Raw genomic sequence first — 27,017 nt, 5'->3', positions numbered from 1 at the left:
CTTATCGTCGTTGTCATCGTCGTTATCATCATCGTCGTTGTCGTCATCATCATTGTTGTCATCATCATCACCATCGTCATCATCATCATCGTCATCATCGTCGTCGTCGTTATCATCGTTGTCGTCATTATCATCATCGTCGTCATCATCATCGTCGTAATAAATATCGTCATCATTATTGTCGTCATCGTCATCATCGTTGTTGTCGTCATCATCATCGTTGTCGTCATTATCATCATCATCATCATCGTCATCATCATCGTCATCATCATCGTCATCATCATCGTAATAATTATCATCGTCATCGTCGTCATCGTCATCATCGTCGTCATCGTCGTCATCGTCATCATCGTCGTCATCTTGGTCATCATCGTCGTCATCGTCATCATCATCATCATCGTCGTCATCATCGTCGTCATCGTCATCATCATCATCATCATCGTCGTCATCGTCGTCATCATCATCGTCGTCATCATCGTCGTCATCGTCATCATCATCATCATCGTCGTCATCATCGTAGTCATCGTCGTCCTGGTCATCATCGTTGTCATCGTCATCCTGGTCATCGTCGTCATCGTCATCATCGTCGTCATCGTCGTCATCATCATCATCGTCATCGTCATCATCGTCGTCATCGTCGTCATCATCATCATCGTCGTCATCATCGTCATCGTCATCATCGTCGTCATCGTCATCATCGTCGTCGTCGTCATCCTGGTCATCATCGTCGTCATCGTCATCATCATCATCGTCGTCATCGTCATCACCATCATCGTTGTCATCATCGTCGTCATCATCATCATCATCGTCGTCATCATCGTCACCATCGTCGTTATCGTCGTCACCACAACATTGTATTGCTGCTGGTGGGACAAGGACATGAAAGCCGCTGTGGCGTTACGGAGCGTTACTCTCGACGCGATCTTCAGAGATTCGTCAATACTTTATTAACTCGCACAGCGCTGCCCTTCAGAGATATACAACATCGATTTTGTGTGATAATTGTTTTCAACAAAATAAATGTATCCCCCCCCCCCCCCCCAGTTGCCGGCATCGATTCCGCGTGTCCGATATCAAATGCATATTAATTGTAATTGGAATTTTCAAGATTGATCATTTAATTTTCTTCCACCCATCCCTCCTGTTATTTATCTATCTCCTGACGTGGATATATATTTTTTGTGAGGTCCGTTCCTTTTTTTTCCTCTTCTTCCCCGTACAATTTACAATAAAGATTTGCCGGCTGGTTTCCTGCCTGACGGACGAGTGACGGGGGGGGGGGGGGGGGGCAGCTTCATCCGGTGCCGAGGAACCATGCGTGCGGAGGCCATGCGCGCTTCCCAGAAGGTGCAGGGAGGGAGGGGGGGTGCAGGGAGGCGGGGGGTGCTGCAGGGAGGGAGGGGGGGTGCAGGGAGGCGGGGGGTGCTGCAGGGAGGGAGGGGGGGTGCAGGGAGGGGGAGGTGCAAGGTGGCGTGGGGAGGTGCAGGGAGGGAGGGGGAGGTGCAGGGAGGGAGGGGAAGGTGCAGGGAGGGAGGGGGAGGTGCAGGGAGGGAGGGGGGGTGCAGGGAGGCAGGGCATGTGCAGGGAGGGAGGGGGAGGTGCAGGGAGGGAGGGGGGGTGCAGGGAGGGAGGGGAAGGTGCAGGGAGGCAGGGGGGGGGGTGCAGGGAGGGAGGGGGAGGTGCAGGGAGGGACGGGGGGGAGGTGCAGGGAGGGAGGGGGGTGCAGGGAGGCAGGGCAGGTGCAGGAAGGGAGAGGTGCAGGGAGGCAGGGCAGGTGCAGGGAGGCAGGGCAGGTGCAGGAAGGGAGGGGGAGGTGCAGGGAGGGAGGGGGGTGCAGGGAGGGAGGGGGAGGTGCAGGGAGGGAGGGGGGTGCAGGAAGGGAGGGGGAACTGCAGGGAGGGAGGGGGGGTGCAGGGAAGGGGGGGTGCAGGGAGGGGGGGGAGGTGCAGGGAGGGAGGGGGTGCAGGAAGGGAGGCAGGGGGAGATGCAGGGAGGGAGGGGGAGGTGCAGGGAGGCAGGGAACATGACCTGGCAGCCCTTTGATTGGTGAAAACCCACCACCAGCACCGCCATGGATCAAGACTCACGTCGCACTTGGGCTACGCCCATTTTAAACCTCTATAGACAGTTTGCCTTTAGAGGCTAACCCCCCTTTTCCTGATGATGACCGCTCGTGTTGCGATCGTGGATTTTTGGTGATTTCCTTTGAAACCTATCTACGTGACTTTACCGAAACACCCAAAGAATATGACCTGGCCCCTCCCGGAGATCAGAAATAAATGATCTGCACAAACTCATCGGATTCCCTCGTCAAACGAGCGCCTTGCCATGGTGGCGCAGTAAACATCGCCACCGGGGGAGACAAAGGCGGCCGGGCTTGGCGTTGTTCACCCTTTCCGTCGTGCGCCATTCCGGCTTCGTGGGCGCTGCTCGCTAACAGCCACTTGCCCCTGCTGCCTGTCCAGGCTACACGGGTGATCTTTGTCGTTGTGTGGCCGTAGTGCTCGCTAGGCCTCGGCAAGGTAAGGAAAAAGTGTAAAAAGCAACGAGCCTACCTTTACCCTTACCACAATACAATCACTCTACCCTACCTTTTACCCTTTAGCAGGTAAGGTAAAAGGTAAAAAGCAACGAGCCTACCTTTTACCCTACCCTTTACCCTTACCCCTTGGCATGTCGACACCTTTACCTTTATCCTTTACCCGGTAAAAAGGGTAAATTACCTTACTTTGCTGAGGCCTAGTGCTCGCGGCGGTAGTGCTGGTTGTGGTTGTATGTTTGTAGACGCGTGTATGTTCAACTTATTTGACACGCACGCAGTCAACCCGTGACGAATCCGTGAGAGGCTACACGGGGGTGAGCTCTGTCTTTGTGTGGTGGTCGTGGTGGTAGTGGTGGTAGTGGTGGTAGTGGTGGTAGTGGTCGTGGTGGTAGTGGTCGTGGTGGCAGTGGTGGTAGTGGCAGTGGTGGTTGTGGCGGTTGTGGTGGTAGTGGATGTGGTGGTAGTGGTTGGTGGTGGTTCTGGTGGTAGTGGTGGTTGTGGTGGTAGTGGTGGTAGTGGTGGTAGTGGTGGCAGTGGTGGTTGTGGTGGCCGTACATGTGCACCGTTTGTTGAACTTCTTTGTCACCCTACGTGGCCAACCATTGCGAACCCATCAGCGGATACACGTGTCGACCTCCATCTTTGTGACGTTGCTGTGGGGGCGGTGGCGTGTGCAAAGTGGGCGGGGCTTGGGGGAGGGCGGGTAAGTGGCGTGTGCAAAGTGGGCGGGGCTTGGGGGGGGCGGGTAAGTGTCGTGTGCAAAGTGGGCGGGGCGAGGGGGGCGGGCGGGGCTGACCTTCGAGCATTATGCGACGGAGCTTGGCGTCGAGATCGTCGCCCTCGAGCGGGTAGACGTCGATGGACGTGGAGCCGTCGGCGTTGGTGACGATCCTGCGGATGGTCAGCCTCCTGAAGCCGCCTGCAGCCCGCGGCGGTGACACACACGCTCGTGAGGGGTCACAGCAGCACAGACGATGACCTCTCCCGATGGAGGGACCGCGCTACGTGTGTGTGTGTGTACGTGCGGCGGTAGGGAGCGGTGGTGTAGCGGTTAGCGCTACGCTGCGCTACGAACCCGGCGACCCGAGTTCGATTCCGCTCACGGCCAACACCAGTGACGATTATATGAAACGGTCCTGGGCCTCCCCTAGGTCGACTCAGCCTGAAATGCGTACCTGGTGCGATGTGTGAAAATTGAAACTAGGGAGACAAAGGCGGCCGGGCGTGGCGTTGGCCACCCACCCCCTCGTGTGCCGTGCCGGCCTTCAAAGGTGCTCGCTAACAGCACTTGCCCCAACAGTCTGTTAAGGCTACACGGGGTCTCTTTGTCTTTTGTGCGGCGGTAGTGCGGCGGTTAGCGTTTTTTTGTTTTCGTTTTTCCTTTGCGCAGTCATTGCTGTGATAAATAAACCTGCGCGTAAAAAAATAATATTCGATGTTTTAGAGATTTAAATGGGGCGGAGGGGCGGAGGGGCGGGGGGGGTCACGGGACATCTGGACCACCGTGTGCGTGCGTGCGTCGCATCCTGCGTGGGGAGCGGTGGCGCTGCGGTCAGCGCCACGCTGCGCTACGAACCCGGCGACCCGAGTTCGATTCCCCGCTCGCGGCCAACACCGGTGACGATTGTCCGAACTCGATCCTGGGCCTCCCCTAAGTCGACTCAGCCTCAAATGAGTACCCGGTGCGGTGTGTGGCAATCATCGGCAGCATTTCCCCCTTATCAGCGCGCAGAGGAAATGCTGTTGTCCTCCGTAGGCTTCATCATTAGCGTTTGGCAGCCGGAGTGTGTTCGCGTTGATCTTCTTTCGCATCGTGCGTAGCCAACCGTGATAATCGGAGGTGCGGGGGAGGACAACAAGTCTATGGGTCTCTGTGTGAGTCTGTGAGTCTCTGTGGGAGTCTATGGGTTTCTGTGTGAGTCTGTGGGTGCCTGTGTGAGTCTGTGAGTCTCTGTGGGAGTCTATGGGTCTCTGAGTGAGTCTACGGGTCTCTGTGTGGGTCTGTGGGTTTCTGTGTGAGTCTGTGGGTCTCTGTGTGAGTCTGTGGGTCTCTGCGTGAGTCTATGGGTCTCTGCGTGAGTCTATGGGTCTCTGCGTGAGTCTGTGGGTCTCTGAGTGAGTCTACGGGTCTCTGTGTGGGTCTGTGGGTTTCTGCATGAGTCTACGGGTCTCTGAGTGAGTCTATGGGTCTATGTGTGAGTTTACAGGTCTCTGCATGAGTCTGTGGGTCTCTGTGTGAGTCTGTGGGTCTCTGTGTGAGTCTGTGGGTCTCTGCGTGAGTCTATGGGTCTCTGTGTGAGTCTGAGGGTCTCTGTGTGAGTCTGTGGGTCTGTGGGTCTCTGCGTGAGTCTATGGGTCTCTGTGTGAGTCTATGGGTCTCTGTGTGAGTCTGTGGGTCTCTGTGTGAGTCTATGGGTCTCTGCGTGAGTCTGTGGGTCTCTGTGTGAGTCTACGGGTCTCTGCGTGAGTCTATGGGGTTCTGTGTGAGTCTATGGGTCTCTGCGTGAGTCTATGTGTCTCTGTGTGAATCTATGGGTTTCTGTGTGAGCCTCGGGGTCTCTGTGTGAATCTATGGGTGTATGTGTGAGTTTACAGGTCTCTGCATGAGTCTATGGGTCTCTGTGTGAGTCTGAGGGTCTCTGTGTGAGTCTGTGGGTCTCTGTGTGGGTCTGTGGGTCTCTGTGTGGGTCTGTGGGTCTCTGCGTGAGTCTGTGGATCTCTGTGTGAGTCTGTGGGTCTCTGTGTGAGTCTATGTGTCTCTGCGTGAGTCTGTGGGTCTCTGTGTGGGTCTGTGGGTCTCTGTGTGGGTCTATGTGTCTCTGCGTGAGTCTATGTGTCTCTGCGTGAGTCTGTGGGTCTCTGTGTGTGGGTCTCTGCGTGGGTCTGTGGGTCTCTGTGTGAGTCTACGGGTCTCTGCGTGAGCACATCGGTGAAGAACGCCCATTGGGGCCATCGCCTGAAACGTCGCCTATCGTTGTTAATTTAAGGCAAGTGAATCACCGTCACAGAGCAGGACTGCAGGACACGGGACGCGGGACGGGGGAGCAAGGTGATGATAGACGGGGTGAGGTCAGACGGGGTGAGGGTGAGCGCAGTGCGAGCGAAACGGCAAAGGACCCCCCCGTGTTGCATCCCCCGCATCCATTGCCCCCTCGCCCCCTCCCTCCCTACGTCCCTCCCTCCCTCGCCCCCTCCCTCCCCCCCTCCCTCCCCCCTCCCTCTCCCTCCCTCGCCCCCCTCCCTCCCCCCTCCCTCTCCCTCCCTCGCCCCCCTCCCTCGCCCCTCTCCCTCGCCCCCTCCCTCTCTCCCTCGCCTCCTCCCTCGCCCCCTCCCTCGCTCGCCCCCTCCCTCGCACCCTTCCTCCCCTCCCCTCCTCCCTCTCTCCCCCCTCCCCTCCCTCGCCCCCTCCCTCCCTCGCCCCTCCCTCGCCCTCTCCCTCCCTCGCCCTCTCCATCCCTCTCCCCCTCCCTCCCTCGCCCCCTCCCTTTCTCGCCCTCCCTCCCTCCCTCGCCCCTCCCTCGCCCTCTCCCTCCCTCGCCCTCTCCCTCGCCCCCTCCCTCTCTCGCCCTCCCTCCCTCCCTCGCCCCTCCCTCGCCCTCCCTCCCTCTCCCCCTCCCTTCCTCGCCCTCTCCCTCGCCCCCTCCCTCTCTCGCCCTCCCTCCCTCGCCCCTCCCTCGCCCCCTCCCCTCCCTCCCTCCGCGAACGGCAGTAAGACACACAGCCGTGCAATGTCACGTCACGTGCGTTATGAAGACGCCGCGCATTTGTACTCTTAGCACGCGTGCGGAGACAAGAGCACTTCATTTAGACAGAGAGCTATTGAAAATCGGCCACAACGCCACTGCCTTTATTCAAAGGATATATGTATATATTTTTTTAACTATGTTTTATGTTTTCTTTTACGGGTAAGGCCCCCACTGAGCTACTATATAGCTCTTTTTTTTTCTTCCAGAAGCGACCTGGCCATCTCCAATGATCGCTCAAACGAATCGGCTTATCACCACAATGTGGACATTTAGAGCAGCCAAACGACGTCGATTCTCAATGCGCAGGGGCAAAAAACAAAACGGAGGAAAAATCCACACGAACAAAAGGGGAGAGAGAGACACGCAAACTCCAAATATACAGCAGCAGGCATCGTCAGACTCGGGATCGAACCCACGACCTCCTGTATACCAGGCGAGGTAATTAACATCTCAACACCAATTTAACCATGGGCATGCGGGGCGGGGGGAGGTCGCGCTCAATAAGGGTATCACCCGGCTCCCGTGGCAAGCGGTGAGGGACACGGAGAGGCAGCGATCACCCGGCATGCCAGTGCCAGTTTATCAAAGCGGCGCGGGGAGCGTTTATCAAGCCGCTGTCTCTCCCGCTCCGACCCCCCCCCGATCGCCTGGGCAAGGTCGCGCAGAGGATGAGAGAGGAGCGAAAGGGAGCGAGACAGACGGACGGACGGACGGACGGGCGGATGCGCGGACAGAGAAAGCAAGACGCGGAGAGGCAGAGAGAAGCTTTTCGAGCGTGTGCATTGTTGTTGTTGTTGCTGTTGTTGTGTGAGACCGGGGAGAGACGTCAGGAGGCAGGGATGAGTCTCGTCGTGTGCAGGAGTGAGTGACCGGGGGGGAGGGGGAGGGCATTGATCTACTGCCAGGTGCGCCTTTTGGCGTCATCTGGTCCAACTCATGTGAGACTAGGCTCTAAGGAAAGCTGTCTCGGGTGTGGACCAATCAACTTCAAGGACAGTGCATACATTATCAGAGTTATGTTCTTTTGTTTGTATTATGACTGCAGGTATTGCGGTCTATGCAAACATGACTCCTCGTAAAAAGGTGTCAGTTTTGTTGCCAGATAGAAGGGTAAAACACCAATTATCCTACTGCCAGTCGTCGACTGCCCTGCGATATTCCCAAAAAATGCAGCAATTTTGCGGTGCACATTTCAAGAATTTGGGTAAAATTTGAGAACCCAATTTCTTTCAGGCGCGCGCAGCCGACGGAAAGGAGCGTTTGCGTCAAGACACGCGTGACCTCTTGCGACGGCGTTCGCGTGAACCGCTCTCGGCTAGATGTTGCGCTTACGGGAGATCGTGGTTGGCTCTCTAGGTCAGCGCCGTCGAGCGTTAGACGGTCAGTGTCGTGTCCAGGCTCGGCTGAGCTACCGCGGGGAGTGCGCGGACGAAAAAGCGTGGAAGTTGTGTTGAACTCAGGAAGAGTCTGTCTCCGAATGGTTGACACTGCACCCAAGCAAAAACACTATCCGGGCTCAAAGCCCGCATAGCTCTCGAGGTGCCACGAGATTGCGCGCATTCATCGGCGGTTCGCTTGCAGGCAGAGAGAATGCTTGACGAATGAACACCAAGGGACCTACATTTGGCGGTCGGGTGTAGCAAGCGCAAACCAAATCCACTAACACGCACATACGGCGCTTGGCAAATTGAAATTTCTACCGCTTCGCATTGCGTCACTGACATTGCCCCGTCATCGTAAAGCGCGCGCTTTTAAGAGGCCGACACGGTGAGCGGCGTGTTAAGAGGGCCGACACGGTGAGCGGCGTGTTTGCGCTCGGTGGTAGGAAGGGATGGGGGGGGGGGAACAGCGAGGCATTGTGCTGTCGATACCGGACAGACACGGAGAAGGCATCCGGAGGGACGTGGGGGCGAGACAGGGCAATAAAGTGCACTCGGCTCCAGATAAGAGGACATTTCAGAGACGGGGAATGAACCCTGGTAATGAACCGCCAAATGCAGGTGTCCCTGATCGCACGCATTCGCTAAAATCCACCACTCGCTCATCATGTTATTTTGGTGATTTTTCGAAAAAAAGTTTTGGTTTGGCCATGTTTGTTTGTTGTAGTACAGAGTTAGACTGATGGCCTTAATCTAAGTTGGCTTGTGGTTGTTGTTGTTGTTTGACTTGCATCCCATTGCACACAGCGTTGGCGTACGGTGCATTTTCTGCAATATGTTGCTGTCTTTTCTTGGATTTTCTGTTTGAACATAGTCACTTTAAGATGTTTTCCTGTTCATGTTTTTGTTTTCTGTTTGTTGCGGTTGCACCCGATTCAAGAGCCGAATGGCTCACAGGGCTCTACCTAATTAATGAACTTGAACTTGATGTGTAGTGACGTATATTAAGTCACTATGGCGTTGCGCCTGCTACTCAGAGACGAGTGCAGCTGTGCGTCTTAGAGCCTCTCTCCGTCACCAGAGTACGCATGGCACACGTGACAGTCGAGGTGAACCCAAGAGGGGCACGTGACCTGCATAGGATAAGGGCGGGGGGGTGGGGCAGAAGGGGACTAAAGGGATTGGTGATGTAAAGTCCCAGAACCTTCTGGGAAGATCTCGAAGAGGGCGTGGCCGAGGGCGGAGCGAGGCCGCGCTCGGGAGGATAAAGGGGCGGTCCCGGGAGCGTTCTTGGCTGTCTTCTGGAATCAAGCCGCCGTGCTAAGCTCTTCGGGTTTCGGCCGTCACATTCGACATCGTGGGTCAGGCAGTGGTTCACTTACCAAATCAAGATTGACCTGACCTTGTTGAGGTCTAGCTCCGTGGCAGTTACCGCCTCGTTAATCATCCCGAGTGTTTACGTGGTTTACGTAGCTACCCTGTTGGGGCGTGTAATAAACGTGTTGCCTCCAAAGCGCAAGTGTCTGCCTCCGTGAAACCCACTACATGTGTGCAACTTCTTTCGCACCGCACGTAGCCGGCCGTGCCGCTGATCGGAGGAGCGGGAGGACAACAAGCTGAACACAAAAAGCGTTTCTAAAAAGAAAACGAGTTTTTCAATCGAGATGATTTTAAAGTGCATAGGTCCAGTGGCTTCCTAACGTCGGAAGGAAGGGAACGTTCCAGACGTCCGCGGAAGCGCATCTTTGTTTGACGGCTGAGCCGAAAGCCTCCACTGCTGCTGCTGCTGCTGCTTAGGATGACGACCGGAGTTCGCGTGACGACGGTGGTTTACGCTCCTCGATGAGATCGGCGGTATTGACCTCCCGATTAGTGCGCTTGGCTACGTACGGTGCGGAAGAAGTTCAACACGCAGGCATATGTACAAGATCGGCAGGGCACTGCGGCGGTTAGGGTTGGGTAGCCGCAAGGTCACGCCACTACTTGTCAGTAGCAGAGTTGTCAGTTCAGAAAACCCAAGCAAAGCTTTCCCTGCATTGTGATTGGCCATTCACCCTCCACATTTTAGAATTCCCACGGGTCAAGCGATGTTTTATTCCGGGGGGGGGGAGGTGGGGGGAAGAGGGGGGGGGGGTGTTAGGAAAAGCTGCTCAGAGGCACGCGAAACGACGCGGCGAGTTCCGATGCGAAACGTATCCCCGGGCTCGCTGCCCAATCAAGGCCTCGGCTTAGATTTCATCGCTTGCAAAATGCCTCCCCCCCTCCCCCGTCCCCCTGCATCGGCACGTGTGAGTAGCTGCCGGCGGGTTCTCGGCGCAAACGGGTTCCGGGTTCGCCGAGCAAGGCGGCGGTCGGACAGCCGAACGAACGTGGCGCACGCACGCACGCACCGTCGCATACTCGGGTGCGTATGTCACGCTAAAGACGTGAATTGCCACGGATGTGCAAGCCGAACCGACGGCAACGTCGTGTCGTGGTCTCTGACACAGCCGCTAAGAGAGCGCGGCGGTATTAGAAAATAAAAATACCCTCGCCGACTGTTACAACCGCACGCACGTGACGCTCGCCGTCACCGTCACGCACACCGTGTGCGTGCATCGAACACCGTTAGGCGACACGGATGTGCAAGCCGCACCGGTGATAACGCCGTGCCGTGGTTTCCAGCAGAGCAGAGGTCGCAACCGGGTACCCGATATCCGTACCCTACCCGATACCCGGCCGGGTACGGGTAGCCGTTTGCGACCCTGGTGCGGCCGGGTACGGGTACGGGTAGGCCGTGAGTCACTGGTGAGTCACCGTTTGTCACTCATTTCCCAACGTCTTGTCTCTTCTCACAATTCAAGTTCCTAGAATCAACCCACCCGGGCCTGCAACATGGCTTCATCCCAGAGGTCGCAATCGGGTACCCGATACCCGTACCTTACCTGTACCCGGGTACGGCCGGGTACGGGTACCAGTTTGCTACCTCTGTAGCAGAGCCGCTGTGATAGTGTGGGGGTAAAAATCCTCGCTGACCGATACAGCGCATCGTACGTGACTTTTCAAGGCACGTTCACGCGTGCCGCGCTGGGAAAAAAAAACCTCATCGAGCACTTCAATTACTTCAATGCGTTCCATTGGTTTTTTTTTTGCTGTTGTATTTTAATGACTGCAACAGCCAAACGACTCGAGTTAGCATGGCCGGATTTTTCCTCGCGGTGCCGTGCGCACGTGCGGTGTGTGCGTGTGTGTGCGGCGTGTGGCGCGCGTGTGTGCGCGTGTACGTTGCGACGGTTGTATTTCACATTGAATGAGCGCCCTCGTTTTCTTGAGACAGTTCCGTTTCGATTCGGCGGCGAGAGGGGGGGCTCGGGCAGCTGCGTGGTCTGTCGTGCAAGGCGTCCGACGATTGCCGCACGGATGGGTTCAACTTGGGCAAGGGGGTCGCCATCGTTTCAAAGAAGAGGGGCCCACCCATTGTTTTTTTTGCCTTCGACCAAAGAAAATATTTCGAGAGCCGCGTCGCAGTTTGACCGTACGCAGACAAAGAGACACAAGGGGGGGGCAGCCAAAGAGACACAAGGGGGGGGCAGCCAAAGAGTCACAAGGGGGGGGGCAGCCAAAGAGAAACAAGGGGGGGGGGCAAAGATCCACAAGGGGGGGGCAGCCAAAGAGACACAAGGGGGGGCAGCCAAAGATCCACAAGGGGGGGCAACCAAAGAGACACAAGGGGGGGCAGCCAAAGAGACACAGGGGGGGGCAGCCAAAGAGACACAAGGGGGGGCAGCCAAAGAGACACAGGGGGGGGGGCAGCCAAAGAGTCACAAGGGGGGGCAGCCAAAGAGACACAAGGGGGGGGGGCAGCCAAAGAGACACAAGGGGGGGGCAGCCAAAGAGTCACAAGGGGGTGGGCAGCCAAAGAGACACAGGGGGGGGCAGCCAAAGAGTCACAAGGGGGGGCAGCCAAAGAGACACAAGGGGGGGGGCAGCCAAAGAGACACAGGGGGGGGGCAGCCAAAGAGTCACAAGGGGGGGGGGCAGCCAAAGAGACACAGGGGGGGGCAGCCAAAGAGTCACAAGGGGGGGCAGCCAAAGAGACACAGGGGGGGGCAGCCAAAGAGACACAAGGGGGGGCAGCCAAAGAGACACAGGGGGGGGCAGCCAAAGAGTCACAAGGGGGGGCAGCCAAAGAGACACAAGGGGGGGGGCAGCCAAAGAGACACAGGGGGGGGCAGCCAAAGAGACACAAGGGGGGGGCAGCCAAAGAGACACAAGGGGGGGGCAGCCAAAGAGTCACAAGGGGGGGGCAGCCAAAGAGACACAAGGGGGGGGCAGCCAAAGAATCACAAGGGGGGGGCAGCCAAAGAGACACAAGGGGGGGGCAGCCAAAGAGTCACAAGGGGGGGGGGCAGCCAAAGAGAAACAAGGGGGGGGCAAAAGATCCACAAGGGTGGGGCAGCCAAAGAGACACAAGGGGGGGCAGCCAAAGATCCACAAGGGGGGGGCAACCAAAGAGACACAAGGGGGGGCAGCCAAAGAGACACAGGGGGGGGCAGCCAAAGAGTCACAAGGGGGGGCAGCCAAAGAGACACAAGGGGGGGGCAGCCAAAGAGACACAAGGGGGGGGCAGCCAAAGAGACACAAGGGGGGGGGCAGCCAAAGAGACACAAGGGGGAGGCAGCCAAAGAGACACAAGGGGGGGGGGGCAGCCAAAGAGACACACGCGGCTCCAGAGCTGCAGGTAGCCGCCCCCCTGTGCAAGGGGATCACGACAAGAGAGGGGGGGATGGAGGGAGGGGAGGGAGGGGTCTGTAATGGGGCAGCAGCGTCCAACTCACCCCGTATTATCTGGTCGATGATGGCCTCGGTGATGTCACCCTCGGTCTCGATCACAGCGGATCCGTCTTCCTTGGCCTCCAGCTTCTTTGCTCATCGACAGACACGGAGAGACGGGCGGCGATCGGCGGTGCCGAGATGTTAATTACCTCGCCTGGTATGCGGGAGGTCGTGGGTTCCATCCCGACCCCTACACATGTATATTTGGAGTTTGCGTGTCTCTCTCTCGCCGTGCTCGGATGCATTTGTATCCAGGGCCTCTGGCTTTCCCTCCGGCAAGGCCCATTGAGCCACGTAGCCCTTTTTCAGAAGCGCCTCGGCCACAAACGATAGCTCAGCGAAGTGGCGTATCGTCATCGCGTGGAGACGCACGGCGGCCAACTCCTCCAAACGCGCGACGTCGATTGTAAATGTGTGGGGGGGAAACCGGAGGACCCGGAGAAAAAGTCCACGCGGCCACGGGAACAGGCAAGCAAGGTCCAAATATACAGCAGGCATCGGGGGTCGGGATCAACCCCGTGACCTCCTGCAAAAAAAAACTTGGCAGGACCCTCCTGAAAAAGAGCCTTGAGACTCCGCGACACTCTCCCGGGGGAAACGAGCGAATTAATCAATCACAGTAACGCAAAACAAACGAGTTGGCAAAACATTCAAAGCGGGATGTTTCTATAAAGATGCTCATTTGTTATTATTACGAGTTGGCGAATCTGCTGTTGTTAAATTTTTTTTAAAATATGTATCTGTAAAAAAAGAATAATCAACACAAAAGTAGCTGCAACGGTCCCCCCCCATCCGTATCATGAACAATGCAGTTCATATTCCTAATGAGCCCGTGGTATTCCACGCCGGTCGCATATTACTGATACTAATAAAGGAGATGGAACATTGGAATGGCTTCACTATCATTGCTTAGAATTGTTACATTTTTAATGGAGATTGATGGAGAGGAGAATGGCACGCGCTCCGAGCGTAGGACATTCATATCGGTGGCCGGTGTGTGTTTACGGTAACAAATGTTAAAGTCGCTCTCTCACGAACACACACACACACACACTGTATAGTTTTCTTGGTTCTTTCGGTAAAATCACGTAGAATGGAAATAATAAAACGATAAAAATAAAACATATTAAAATAATATAATAATATAATAAAATAATATTATTTCCATTCTACGTGACTTTACCGAAAGAACCAAGAAGATGAATCCCTGAAGTCACGAAAGCTTTAAATCGAAATTTTATTATGTTTCATCTTTATTATTTTATTATTTCGCTTCTACGTGACTTTACCGAAAGAACCAAGAAGATGAATCCCTGCAGTCACGAAAGCTTTACATCGAAATTGTATTATGTTTCATTTTTATTATTATATTACTTCCCTTCTACGTGACTTTACCAAAAGAACCAAGAAGATGAATCCCTGCAGTCACGAAAGCTTTAAATCGACACTGTAAAGTGTAATGAGTTAGTTTAACACGTAGGCTTCCGCAACCAATATTGTTCATGATAAAGGTTTTTTGGGTTATATTGCGTAAGTATAAATGTGTCATGACCCCTCCACCACCCGACGCAGCCAGCAAGGTTCGTCGCGTAAACAAAACGAGCCAATTAGTTACTAAAATACGCAACATTTGCAATGTACAATTGTAGGATTTACTATCCAACACACCGGTGGGCTGAAGCAGTACACTAATTGGCGCGTTCAGTTTACGTGACAAACCTTATTGGCTGTATTCTATGGGTCTTTCGGTAAAGCCACGTCGATAAAAAAATACAATAAAAATATCACGACGTTTCGATCGCATAACAAGCAATCGTCACTTGTGTTGCGATCGAAACGTCGTGATATTTTTTATTAGTTTTCTATATAGGTGGCTTTACCGAAAGAACCATAGAATATGAATTCCTGCAGTCACGAAAGCTTTAAGTCAAGACTTATTGGCTGTGTCGGGTGGTGGAGGGTTACGGCACATCTATACTTACGCAATATAACCCATAACAACTTTATTATGAGCTAGATTTGAAGCTTTCGTGACTGCAAGGAATCATCTTCTTAGGTTTTTTTCGGTAAAGTCACGTAGAAAGTAAAATAAAATAAAAATAAAATAAAAACAAAAATCACGACGTTTCGGAGGCAACACAAGTCTCCGTCATCAGGTGGGACCGTCACAGCCAGATTAGCTGTATCAGCTAATCAGCTAATCTGGCTGTGACGGTCACAGCCAGATTAGCTGCTGTATCAGCTAATCTGGCTGTGACGGTCCCACCTGATGACGGAGACTTGTGTTGCCTCCGAAACGTCGTGATTTTTGTTTTTATTTTATTTTACTTTCTACGTGACTTTACCGAAAAAACCTAAGAAGTTTATTATGAGCAATGGGTTAACATCAACACAGGGAGTATACTTACGATACACTATCCCTATCTTCTCAAAGGAGTACATCATAATAAGAATAAATCTGATTGCGACCTCTGGGATGAAGCCACGTTGCAGGCGCGGGTGGGTTGATTCTAGGAACTTGAATTGTGAGAAGAGACAAGACGTTGGGAAATGAGTGACAAACGGTGACTCACCAGTGACTCACGGCCTACCCGTACCCGTACCCGGCCGTACCAGGGTCGCAAACGGGTACCCGTACCCGGCCGGGTAAGGGTAGCCGGGTATCGGGTAGGGTACGGGTATCGGGTACCCGGTTGCGACCTCTGCTCTACACCCCAACTGACTGGACATCGGTAAAAAAAAGAGCTTGATGGCTCATCGGATTCCTCCAGCACAAGTAAATATCCTGGAATAAAAATAAAGAATCTGATTCTGAACGAACCGCGAAGTCGTTTGGAGCGACGTTTAATTTCCATGAAAGTGGGGCTTTGGTCTCCTGCCTCCCCCCCCGGCAACACCGCAAAGACTTTGCGTTATTTTCGGAGACCGGGTTATACTTTCTTTCCTGGAGGTCCCGAAGTGTGCGGTTTATTTTGGGGGGGGGGGGGTTGCCACGGCGTCCGGTTTGTTGGTGCCAGCGCTGTGTACGCATGAAGCGTTGTTCTTTTTTATTTTTGGGCCTCCGGACGCTGCTTCTTTACCCGGCGAAGGGAGGGTTAGAGAATGCCGGGGGATTAATGCGTCTTAGCCGTAGTGCTCGCAGCGCACACCTCGGCCACCGCTCAAGTTACGCGTAGGTCACCGTGCAATGAGGGGCACCCGGCATCGAACTCTCGACCCGAAGTCCTACTTTGTCAACGTCACGGCAGGCCATTTTTTTTTGCGTAGCATTCGAGCGTGAATTTTCACGCGAGCTTTTAAAGAAAGAAATAAAGAAACAAACGACGCTTCCCCGCTTTCTTTTCTACCTCTTGCCCCAAAAAGTTATCGTGGTTTCTTCGGCGGACATGAGACGACAAAGAATCCCTTTGGATTTTATCGCCGGAGGTTGAGCCAAAACCACCCCCCCCCCCTCCACTCCTTTGTGTTAAAGAACGAACCGACGGAAGTGGATACGACAGAGCTACCTCTGAGACCTCTTCTTCGAGTCGCGTTTAAATCGCACGACAGAATCCACCGATATTTTCTTTTTTCAATTCCCAGAGCTGGAATTTAGCTTAATAAAGAACGGAGGCAAATTTTGTGTCTTTATATTTTTGTATGTTTCTTTCTTTATTCATGCGGTCAATGGTGACCGGGCCGAGACCATCAACTCACGACACTTGAGAACACGGTTTTAATCGCAGGCATCTGCCTGGATCCCAACTCAAGATCTCAAGCAGTTTTTTTCCAAGCTGCTTATTGGCCAAACATCCTAACGCTGAAAAATCACCGGCAAATCGTCGCTTATTTATGGATGAACGCGGATCAACATCGCCCCGACACCACCCCCCCACCGGCCCCGACTGTGAAAATGTTGGCGGCAGGGACCCTCATTAAACAGAAGGTATTGGCTCGAAAAACAACAACAACAAGCAAGCAAGAAAAGCTCAGCGTTTCTAACCTCTGCGCCGCCCGCAGAACGTTGAATTTGAAACGAGCTTTATGACAAATTTTTCGTTGTTTGGCGAGGACGAAACAAAAGTGTTTTCATGGAATTCGGCACGCACGTTCCCAGGAGGCAGCAAGGTGCCTTGCACCTCGCTGCGTTACGCTGCGCCGAGATCAACGTTGACGGGGGAGATCGTGATTTCAAGGCGGTCGCTTCTCGCCTCTTTTCCCAGCGACTGAGCCAATGCCCCCGGATCTGGTGACAGCGATCGGCTCGGTAAAGATTTTCCAAGGATTGGCATCTCTTTTCAAAATCCTTTATGTACACGTAAACAAACAAAAAAAGGCCAGCGAATGGCGTCTCTCTCTCTGCCTCGCGACGAGAAACGCAATTCCCGTCGCGTGATTTTAACGAAATCAACATCGAGGGCGTCATCGCGACCGGAGGAGTTGCTACCGTTGCACTTTCAGAAGTGGTGCATTGTGGTCCAATGTGGTGCGACGGGTGTGGCAGTGCCCCGTGGTGCATGGGTGGTGTCGTGATGCATCCAGATTTCACAAGGAAACGCAGTGACGGGGGCACGCAGTGACGGGGTCAAATTTCACCACCAGCCCCACTGCAATACCATGAACTGCCGCCACCATTTAAGGGCCGGGGTTTGACTCAGAAACCAACTTTTTTTTGCATTAAGTTGTATGTTGAACTTCTTTCGCAGCGTACGTAGACAACCGTGTTCATCAGAGGTGCGGGGGAAGGACAACAAGATATGGGTCTCTATGCGAGTCTATAGGTGTGCGTATGAGTCTATGGGGTTTCTTTGTGAATCTATGCGTCTCTATGTGAGTCTATGGGGTATTTAAGTGAGTCTGTGCCTCTATGTGAGCCTATGGTTCTCTATCTGAGTCTATGGGTCTCTGTGTGAGTCTATGGGAATCTATGTGAGTCTATGTGTCTCTGTGTGAGTCTATGGGTCTCTGTGTGAGTCTATGGGTCTCTGTGTGAATCTATGGGTCTCTGTGTGAGTCTATGGGTCTCTGCGTGAGTCGATGGGTCTCTGCGTGTGTCTATGGGTCTCTGTGCGAGTCTATGGGTCTCTGCGTGAATCGATGGGTCTCTGCGTGAGTCTATGGGTCTCTATGTGAGTCTATGGGTCTCTGTGTGAGTCTATGGGTCTCTATGCGAGTCTATGGGTGTGCGTATAAGTCTATGGGGTCTCTTTATGAATCTATGCGTCTCTATGTGAGTCTATGGGGTAATTTAAGTGAGTCTGTGTCTTTATGTGAGTCTATGGGTCTCGATGTGAGTCTATGGGTCTCTGTGTGAGTCTATGGGACTCTATGCGAGTCTATGGGTCTCTATGTGAGTCTATGGGTCTGCGTGTGAGTCAATGGGAATCTATGTGAGTCTATGTGTCTCTGGGTGAGTCTATGGGTCTCGACGTGAGTCTATGTGTCTCTACATGAGTCTATGGGTCTCTGTGTGAGTCTATGGGGTCTCTGTGTGAGTCTATGTGTCTCTGTGTGAGTCTATGGGTCTCTGCGTGAGTCTATGGGGTCTCTATGTGAGGCTATGTGTTTCTATGTGAGTCTATGTATCTCTGTGTGAGTCTATGGGTCTCTGCGTGAGTCTATGGAGTCTCTTTGTGAGTCTATGGGTCTCGACGTGAGTCTATGTGTCTCTACATGAGTCTATGGGTCTCTGTGTGAGTCTATGGGGTCTCTGTGTGAGTCTATGTGTCTCTGTGTGAGTCTATGGGTCTCTGCGTGAGTCTATGGGGTCTCTTTGTGAGTCTATGGGTCTCGACGTGAGTCTATGGGGTCTCTACGTGAGTCTTTGGGTCTCCATGTGAGTCATCAGCGACCAGGCTCTGGCCGTCAACGTTCTCCACTTGAGAACCCGGCACGACCACAGCTCAGTCCGTGTGAGTCTCTGCCAGAGAACCTCATTCGTTATCACGAAAGGGGGGGGTGGTGGGGGTGGTGGTGGGGGGGGAGTACTTCTGCCGACAAGACAACAGTCAGCGCGAATTCCAGCCACACCGTTTGACACCATTGGGGGTTTGGACACCAGCACGACGATGGTGATGATGATGGTGATGATGATGGTGATGATGGTGATGATGATGGTGATGATGATGGTGATGATGATGATGGTGATGATGATGGTGATGATGGTGATGAAAATGGTGATGATGTGTGATGATGATGGTGATGATGGTGGTGATGATGATGATGATACTGATAGTGATGATGATGGTGATGATGGTGATGATGATGGTGATAATAATGATGGTGATGATGATGGTGGTGATGATGGTGATGATGATGGTGATGATGGTGATGATGATGGTGATGATAATGGTGATGATGATGATGGTGATGATGATGGTGATGATGATGGTGATGATGGTGATGATGATGGTGATGATGGTGATGGTGATGATGATGATGATGGTGATGATGATGGTGATGATGATGGTGATGATGATGGTGGTGATGGTGATGATGATGGTGATGATGGTGATGATGATGGTGATGATGATGATGGTGATGATGATGATGGTGATGATGATGGTGATGATGATTGTAATGATGATGGTGATAATGGTGATGATGATGGTGATGATGGTGATGATGATGGTGATGATGATGGTGATGATGATGGTGATGATGGTGATGATGATGATGATGGTGATGATAATGGTGATGATGATGATGATACTGATGGTGATGATGATGGTGATGATGGTGATGATGATGGTGATGATGATGGTGATGATGATGATGGTGATGATGATGATTGTGATGATGATGGTGATAATGGTGATGATGATGATAAAGATAATTATGGTGATGATGATGGTGATGATGATGGTGATGATGGTGATGATGATGGTGATGATGATGTTGATGATGATGGTGATGATGATGATGATGATGGTGATGATGATGGTGATAATGGTGATGATGATGGTGATGATGATGGTGATGATGGTGATGATGATGATAAAGATAATTATGGTGATGATGATGGTGATGATGATGGTGATGATAATGGTGATGATGATGATGGTGATGATGATGGTGATGATGGTGATGATGATGGCGATGATGATGGTGATGATGATGGTGATGATGGTGATGATGATGGCGATGATGGTGATGATGATGATGGTGATGATGGTGATGATGGTGATGATGATGGTGATGATGATGATGGTGATGATGGTGATGATGATGATAAAGATAATTATGGTGATGATGATGGTGATGATGATGGTGATGATAATGGTGATGATGATGATGGTGATGATGATGGTGATGATGGTGATGATGATGGTGATAATGATGGTGATGATGATGGTGATGATGGTGATGATGATGGCGATGATGGTGATGATGATGGACGCTGCGTGCATTGTCAGGGGGCCGCACAAAAGTCCACCAGGGAACAGCCCAGTGGCCTGCGGGCCTTGCAGTGGCGAACGTTGGTTTCTTATTTTATTTTCATTTTTTGTTACATTACACCCACGCGATCTAACTCAAATGTAACGAACTGCGAATCGTGGCATTGGCCATGAAAGGCTTTAAAATGAAATTAACTGGTTCGGTGATTTATTTTAATGCGAAATTGCATTGAGGGGCCACGTGGTGTTGGCTCGGTGTGGCCTGGGACTGTTGCAGCTGTTGCTGCTGTTGTTTTCCAGCCTTGCCCGAGCTGGGGAATTGATGTAATTATGCAATTTGAACTAATATACTCTCTTTATTTTGATGCATATACCTACTTTTTTTTATTAATCTACTTACAATTCCCTATACTGTGCACACCAGTCGTGTTTTTTGTTTGTTTGTCGTATAGATACCCATAGACTCACAAGCAGACCCATAGACTCACATAGAAACCCATATACTCACATAGAGACCCATAGACTCACATAGAGACCCCATGGACTCACATAGAGACCCCATAGACTCATACGCACACCCATAGACTCACACACAGACCCATAGACTCACATATAGACCCATAGACTCACAAAGAGACCCCATAGACTCATACGCACACCCATAGACTCATATAGAGACCCATAGACTCACACAGAGACCCATAGACTCACATTGAGACCCAAGGACTCAGAAAGAGACCCCATAGACTCATACACACACCCATAGACTCGCATAGAGACCGATAGACTCACACAGAGACCCATAAACTCACATAGAGACCCATAGACTCACATATATACCCATAGACTCACAATAAGACCCCATAAACTCATACGCACACCCATAGACTCACACACAGACCCATAGACTCACAAAGAGACCCATAGACTCACAAAAGAGACCCATAGATTCACACAGAGACCCATAGACTCACAAAAGACCCATAGACTCACAAAGAGACCCATAGATTCACAAAGAGACCCATAGACTCACAAAAGAGACCCATAGACTCACACAGAGACCCATAGACTCACAAATAGACCCATAGACTCACAAAGAGACCCATAGTTCGATGTCGGGCCCCGGCTAAAATCAGTGGCGAGCGACATCTGAACCGGTCCTGGGTTTCCCGCCCCCCCCCCCCCCCCGTTCACCAATCCAACAACAATGGCTCGCAGTGACACGGCGGCCATTTTAGGGGGTCGTTCGGCAAAAAAGTCTGCAAACTTAATAACTAACTGACTTTTCATCTTCTTGGTTCTTTCGGTAAAGTCACGTAGAAGGGAAGTAATAAAATAATAAAAATAAAACAATAAAATAATTCTCACGACCTTTTGGCCACAACGCAAGCAGCCGTCCTCAGGTGAAAACCAGGTCTATCGGGGAGACGGCGTCTGAATTATCTTATTACTTCCCTTCTACGTGACTTTATCGAAAGAACCAAGAATATGAATCCCTGCAGTCACGAAAGCTTTAAATCGAAATAAAACTAACGGACTGAAAAGGGAATGCCAGTGAATAGCATTCCCTGTTCTCAGAAGGTGAGAATAATGTCCAGCCAAGAGCTGCTTCCCTTGTCATTTTTATTATTACACGTTTTTTATTAACTCACTCTGTCTGTTGTCGTATCCTCAAATCTTGTAACTCAATTGTAACCCACTTCCCAATGTGGTGTCGACTGCAAACTTGGTATACTTATGTCATACTGATGACAATACTATATTCTATCATTAAAAAAAATAATATTGAATTTTTTAAAATAATACAATCTTTTTTTCTGTTATGTTTCGGCTTGGGTCTAATTGTCCACGCTCAACTGACGTTGGCTGTAATTGGCCACGGTCCCTTACGTTGTGGCAAGCTTCAGAGCCACTTCCTGGAGTCGTGGAGTTATTCCATTACTAGTAAGGTACATTTCATGAAAGCGTGTTTAAAAATAAGTAATATTTAAAAATACTTTTTTTCAAAAACACGCTGCCTGCGCTTTAGTGGCCGACCACCACTAAATGGGTTTCCACGCGTGCGGCCTGCCCCCAAATTATTTTTCTTCTTGGTTGTTTTCGGTAAAGTCACGTAGAATGGAAATAATAAAATAATGAAAATAAAACATAATAAAATTATTATTCTTTTTACTTTATTATTTCCCTTTTACGTGACTTTACCGAAAAGAACCAAGAAGATGAATCCCTGCAGTCACGAAAACTTTAAATCGAAATTCAATTTATTTTTATTCGCTGTCTCTCCCAATGCCGGTCGGCTCGTCACCTTCGTCCGTTTTGATCATCGACCTACCACGTGACCCCTCGACCTCACGGCTGCCCCCCCCCCCCCCCCCGTAGACACGTCAACCACCCCCCACCACCCCCACCCCCACCTCAGGGGCCGTCCATAAATGACGTCACGCGAATTTGGACGATTTTTGACCCCCCCCCCCCCGTCACACGGCGTCACAAAAAGTCAGACCCCCCCCTCAAATATGACGTCACAAAGCTCTGCCCCCCTCCTCCAAAAAAATAAAAAAACATGTTTCAAATCGCTTTAAACTATTGTCATTGTAGTGCGTATTTAATGTGTCAGGCCCCCCCTAAAATATGACGTCACAAAGCTCTGCCCCCCCCCCCCCAAAATAAAAAAACATGCTTCAAATCGCTTTAAACGATTGTCATTGTAGTGCGTATTTAATGTGGCGCGGCACTCTGATGTTGCAGGAGAAAACATTTATCAAAAGGTCAATTTCACTCATGACAACGTGTTGTCTCACTATGAGATCTCTTTTACCAGTGGCAAAATATGATAGTAGGTTTTTACCCTTTTAACTGGTACAAAACTGACACCTTTATTCAAGGCATCATGTCTGCAATGACCACAACGCAAGTAGTCAAAAAAGCAAACAAAAAGAAGCAACTCTGATAAGGATGATAATATGCACTGTCCTTGAAGTTGATTGGCCCACACCCGAGACGGCTTTCTTTAGAGCCTAGTCCCCATTGGTGTAGGGCCAGATGACACCAGAAGGCGTACAACTCAAACACAGTGCAATATCAGAGTATTGAGAGCTCGGGGTAAGCATTTACACTATGAGATCTCTTTTACCAGTGGCAAAATATGATAGTAGGTTTTTACCCTTTTAACTGGTACAAAACTGACACCTTTATTCAAGGCATCATGTCTGCAATGACCACAACGCAAGTAGTCAAAAAAGCAAACAAAAAGAAGCAACTCTGATAAGGATGATAATATGCACTGTCCTTGAAGTTGATTGGCCCACACCCGAGACGGCTTTCTTTAGAGCCTAGTCCCCATTGGTGTAGGGCCAGATGACACCAGAAGGCGTACAACTCAAACACAGTGCAATATCAGAGTATTGAGAGCTCGGGGTAAGCATTTACACTATGAGATCTCTTTTACCAGTGGCAAAATATGATAGTAGGTTTTTACCCTTTTAACTGGTACAAAACTGACACCTTTATTCAAGGCATCATGTCTGCAATGACCACAACGCAAGTAGTCAAAAAAGCAAACAAAAAGAAGCAACTCTGATAAGGATGATAATATGCACTGTCCTTGAAGTTGATTGGCCCACACCCGAGACGGCTTTCTTTAGAGCCTAGTCCCCATTGGTGTAGGGCCAGATGACACCAGAAGGCGTACAACTCAAACACAGTGCAATATCAGAGTATTGAGAGCTCGGGGTAAGCATTTACACTATGAGATCTCTTTTACCAGTGGCAAAATATGATAGTTATATGATATGATATCAGTTTTGTACCAGTTAAAAGGGTAAAAACCTACTATCATATTTTGCCACTGGTAAAAGAGATCTCATAGTGTAAATGCTTACCCCGAGCTCTCAATACTCTGATATTGCACTGTGTTTGAGTTGTACGCCTTCTGGTGTCATCTGGCCCTACACCAATGGGGACTAGGCTCTAAAGAAAGCCGTCTCGGGTGTGGGCCAATCAACTTCAAGGACAGTGCATATTATCATCCTTATCATCCTTATCAGAGTTGCTTCTTTTTGTTTGCTTTTTTGACTACTTGCGTTGTGGTCATTGCAGACATGATGCCTTGAATAAAGGTGTCAGTTTTGTACCAGTTAAAAGGGTAAAAACCTACTATCATATTTTGCCACTGGTAAAAGAGATCTCATAGTGTAAATGCTTACCCCGAGCTCTCAATACTCTGATATTGCACTGTGTTTGAGTTGTACGCCTTCTGGTGTCATCTGGCCCTACACCAATGGGGACTAGGCTCTAAAGAAAGCCGTCTCGGGTGTGGGCCAATCAACTTCAAGGACAGTGCATATTATCATCCTTATCAGAGTTGCTTCTTTTTGTTTGCTTTTTTGACTACTTGCGTTGTGGTCATTGCAGACATGATGCCTTGAATAAAGGTGTCAGTTTTGTACCAGTTAAAAGGGTAAAAACCTACTATCATATTTTGCCACTGGTAAAAGAGATCTCATAGTGTAAATGCTTACCCCGAGCTCTCAATACTCTGATATTGCACTGTGTTTGAGTTGTACGCCTTCTGGTGTCATCTGGCCCTACACCAATGGGGACTAGGCTCTAAAGAAAGCCGTCTCGGGTGTGGGCCAATCAACTTCAAGGACAGTGCATATTATCATCCTTATCAGAGTTGCTTCTTTTTGTTTGCTTTTTTGACTACTTGCGTTGTGGTCATTGCAGACATGATGCCTTGAATAAAGGTGTCAGTTTTGTACCAGTTAAAAGGGTAAAAACCTACTATCATATTTTGCCACTGGTAAAAGAGATCTCATAGTGTAAATGCTTACCCCGAGCTCTCAATACTCTGATATTGCACTGTGTTTGAGTTGTACGCCTTCTGGTGTCATCTGGCCCTACACCAATGGGGACTAGGCTCTAAAGAAAGCCGTCTCGGGTGTGGGCCAATCAACTTCAAGGACAGTGCATATTATCATCCTTATCAGAGTTGCTTCTTTTTGTTTGCTTTTTTGACTACTTGCGTTGTGGTCATTGCAGACATGATGCCTTGAATAAAGGTGTCAGTTTTGTACCAGTTAAAAGGGTAAAAACCTACTATCATATTTTGCCACTGGTAAAAGAGATCTCATAGTGTAAATGCTTACCCCGAGCTCTCAATACTCTGATATTGCACTGTGTTTGAGTTGTACGCCTTCTGGTGTCATCTGGCCCTACACCAATGGGGACTAGGCTCTAAAGAAAGCCGTCTCGGGTGTGGGCCAATCAACTTCAAGGACAGTGCATATTATCATCCTTATCAGAGTTGCTTCTTTTTGTTTGCTTTTTTGACTACTTGCGTTGTGGTCATTGCAGACATGATGCCTTGAATAAAGGTGTCAGTTTTGTACCAGTTAAAAGGGTAAAAACCTACTATCAACGTGTTGTCTATATGTATTTAAAGTTGCGCATTTTGACGTGACGTCACATTTCTCAAACCCCTCCCCACCCCGCCCCTCGTCACACATCGTCACAAAAGTCTGACCCCTCCCCCCCACCACCCCCTAGGTGCGTGACGTCATTTATGGACGGCCACCTTGACCGCGTCCGGCGGAAATACGGAACGGGAGGCATCCGCGAGTGGCGAGTTTTCGCATGCGCACGTGCCTGGCGTCGAGTGTGGGAGGTGGGCGGGAGGCGTCTTTGCGAGTTCGCCCGGCGCTGCCGCTGCTCACGAAATTGCTTTTTTACGCAATTTACGAGCGGCGCGTCAGGCCGAGAATATTTATACGACGCCGGCGAGTGTTGGAGCGGAGGAGGGCGTCGGAATTTTGCCTTGCTTTGTTGGGGTCGTTTTTGTTCAATTTGCAATGTTTGCGTGTGTACGCTGAACTTCGTTCGCACCGTACGTATCCAACCGTACTAATCGGAGGTGCGGGGTGAAGGACAGCAAACTATCGGTCGCTGTGTGAGCCTATGGGTCTCTGTGTGAGTCTAGGGGTCTCTGTGTGAGTCTACGGGTCTCTGTGTGAGTCTATGGGTCTCTGTGTGAGTATATGGGTCTCTGTGTGAGCCTATGGGTCTCTGTGTGAGCCTATGGGTCTCTGTGTGAGTCTAGGGGTCTCTGTGTGAGTCTACGGGTCTCTGTGTGAGTCTACGGGTCTCTGTGTGAGTCTATGGGTCTCTGTGTGAGTATATGGGTATCTGTGTGAGTCTAAGGGTCTCTGTGTGAGTCTACGGGTCTCTGTGTGAATCTATGGGTCACTGTGTGAGTCTATGGGTCTCTGCGTGAGTCTATGGGTCTCTGTGTGAGTCATGGGTCTCTGTGTGAGTCTATGGGTCTCTGTGTGAGTCCATGGGTATCTGTGTGAGTCTATGGGTCTCTGTGTGAGTCTAGGGGTCTCTGTGTGAGTCTACGGGTCTCTGTGTGAGTCTATGGGTCTCTGTGTGAGTATATGGGTATCTGTGTGAGTCTACGGGTCTCTGTGTGAGTCTACGGGTCTCTGTGTGAATCTATGGGTCACTGTGTGAGTCTATGGGTCTCTGTGTGAGTCTATGGGTCTCTGTGTGAGTCTATGGGTCTTTGTGTGAGTCTACGGGTCTCTGTGTGAGTCTATGGGTCTCTGTGTGAGTATATGGGTATCTGTGTGAGTCTACGGGTCTCTGTGTGAGTCTACGGGTCTCTGTGTGAATCTATGGGTCACTGTGTGAGTCTATGGGTCTCTGCGTGAGTCTATGGGTCTGTGTGTGAGTCTATGGGTCTCTGTGTGAGTCTATGGGTCTCTGTGTGAGTCTATGGGTATCTGTGTGAGTCTATGGGTCTCTGTGTGAGTCTATGGGTCTCTGTGTGAGTCTATGGGTCTCTGTGTGAGTCTATGGGTCACTGTGTGAGTCTATGGGTCTCTGTGTGAGTCTATGGGTCTCTGTGTGAGTCTATGGGTCTCTGTGTGAGTCTATGGGTCTATGTGTGAGTCTGTGGGCCTCTGCATGAGTCTATGGGTCTCTGTGTGAGTCTATGGGTCTCTGTGTGAGTCTCTGGGTCTCTGTGTGAGTCTATGGGTCTCTGTGTGAGTCTACGGGTCTCTGTGTGAGTCTACGGGTCTCTGTGTGAATCTATGGGTCACTGTGTGAGTCTATGGGTCTCTGCGTGAGTCTATGGGTCTCTGTGTGAGTCTAT

At 51.0% G+C, this 27,017-nt stretch overlaps 1 protein-coding gene across 3 annotated transcripts in view; it reads right to left on the bottom strand.

The window, feature by feature from the left end:
- LOC144950911 (transforming growth factor-beta-induced protein ig-h3-like) overlaps window positions 1-27,017 on the bottom strand; it is a 254,138-nt gene that overhangs the window by 44,477 nt on the left and 182,644 nt on the right. For 2 of the 3 annotated variants that reach the window (XM_078881080.1, XM_078881078.1), the window contains exons 17-18: window positions 12,485-12,569; window positions 3,339-3,461 (exon numbers count right to left, since the gene is read on the bottom strand). In XM_078881080.1, the coding sequence (XP_078737206.1) occupies window positions 3,339-3,461; window positions 12,485-12,569 (208 nt within the window). The remainder of the gene's footprint in view (window positions 1-3,338; window positions 3,462-12,484; window positions 12,570-27,017) is intronic. The other variant, XM_078881079.1, reaches the window with a different exon arrangement.

The sequence above is a fragment of the Lampetra fluviatilis genome, chromosome 60, assembly GCF_964198595.1.
Source record: "Lampetra fluviatilis chromosome 60, kcLamFluv1.1, whole genome shotgun sequence".
NCBI classification, from domain to species: Eukaryota; Metazoa; Chordata; class Hyperoartia; order Petromyzontiformes; family Petromyzontidae; genus Lampetra; species Lampetra fluviatilis.
The sequence above is the reverse complement of the archived record's forward strand: the minus strand, read 5'-3'. Positions and strand labels throughout refer to the sequence as shown.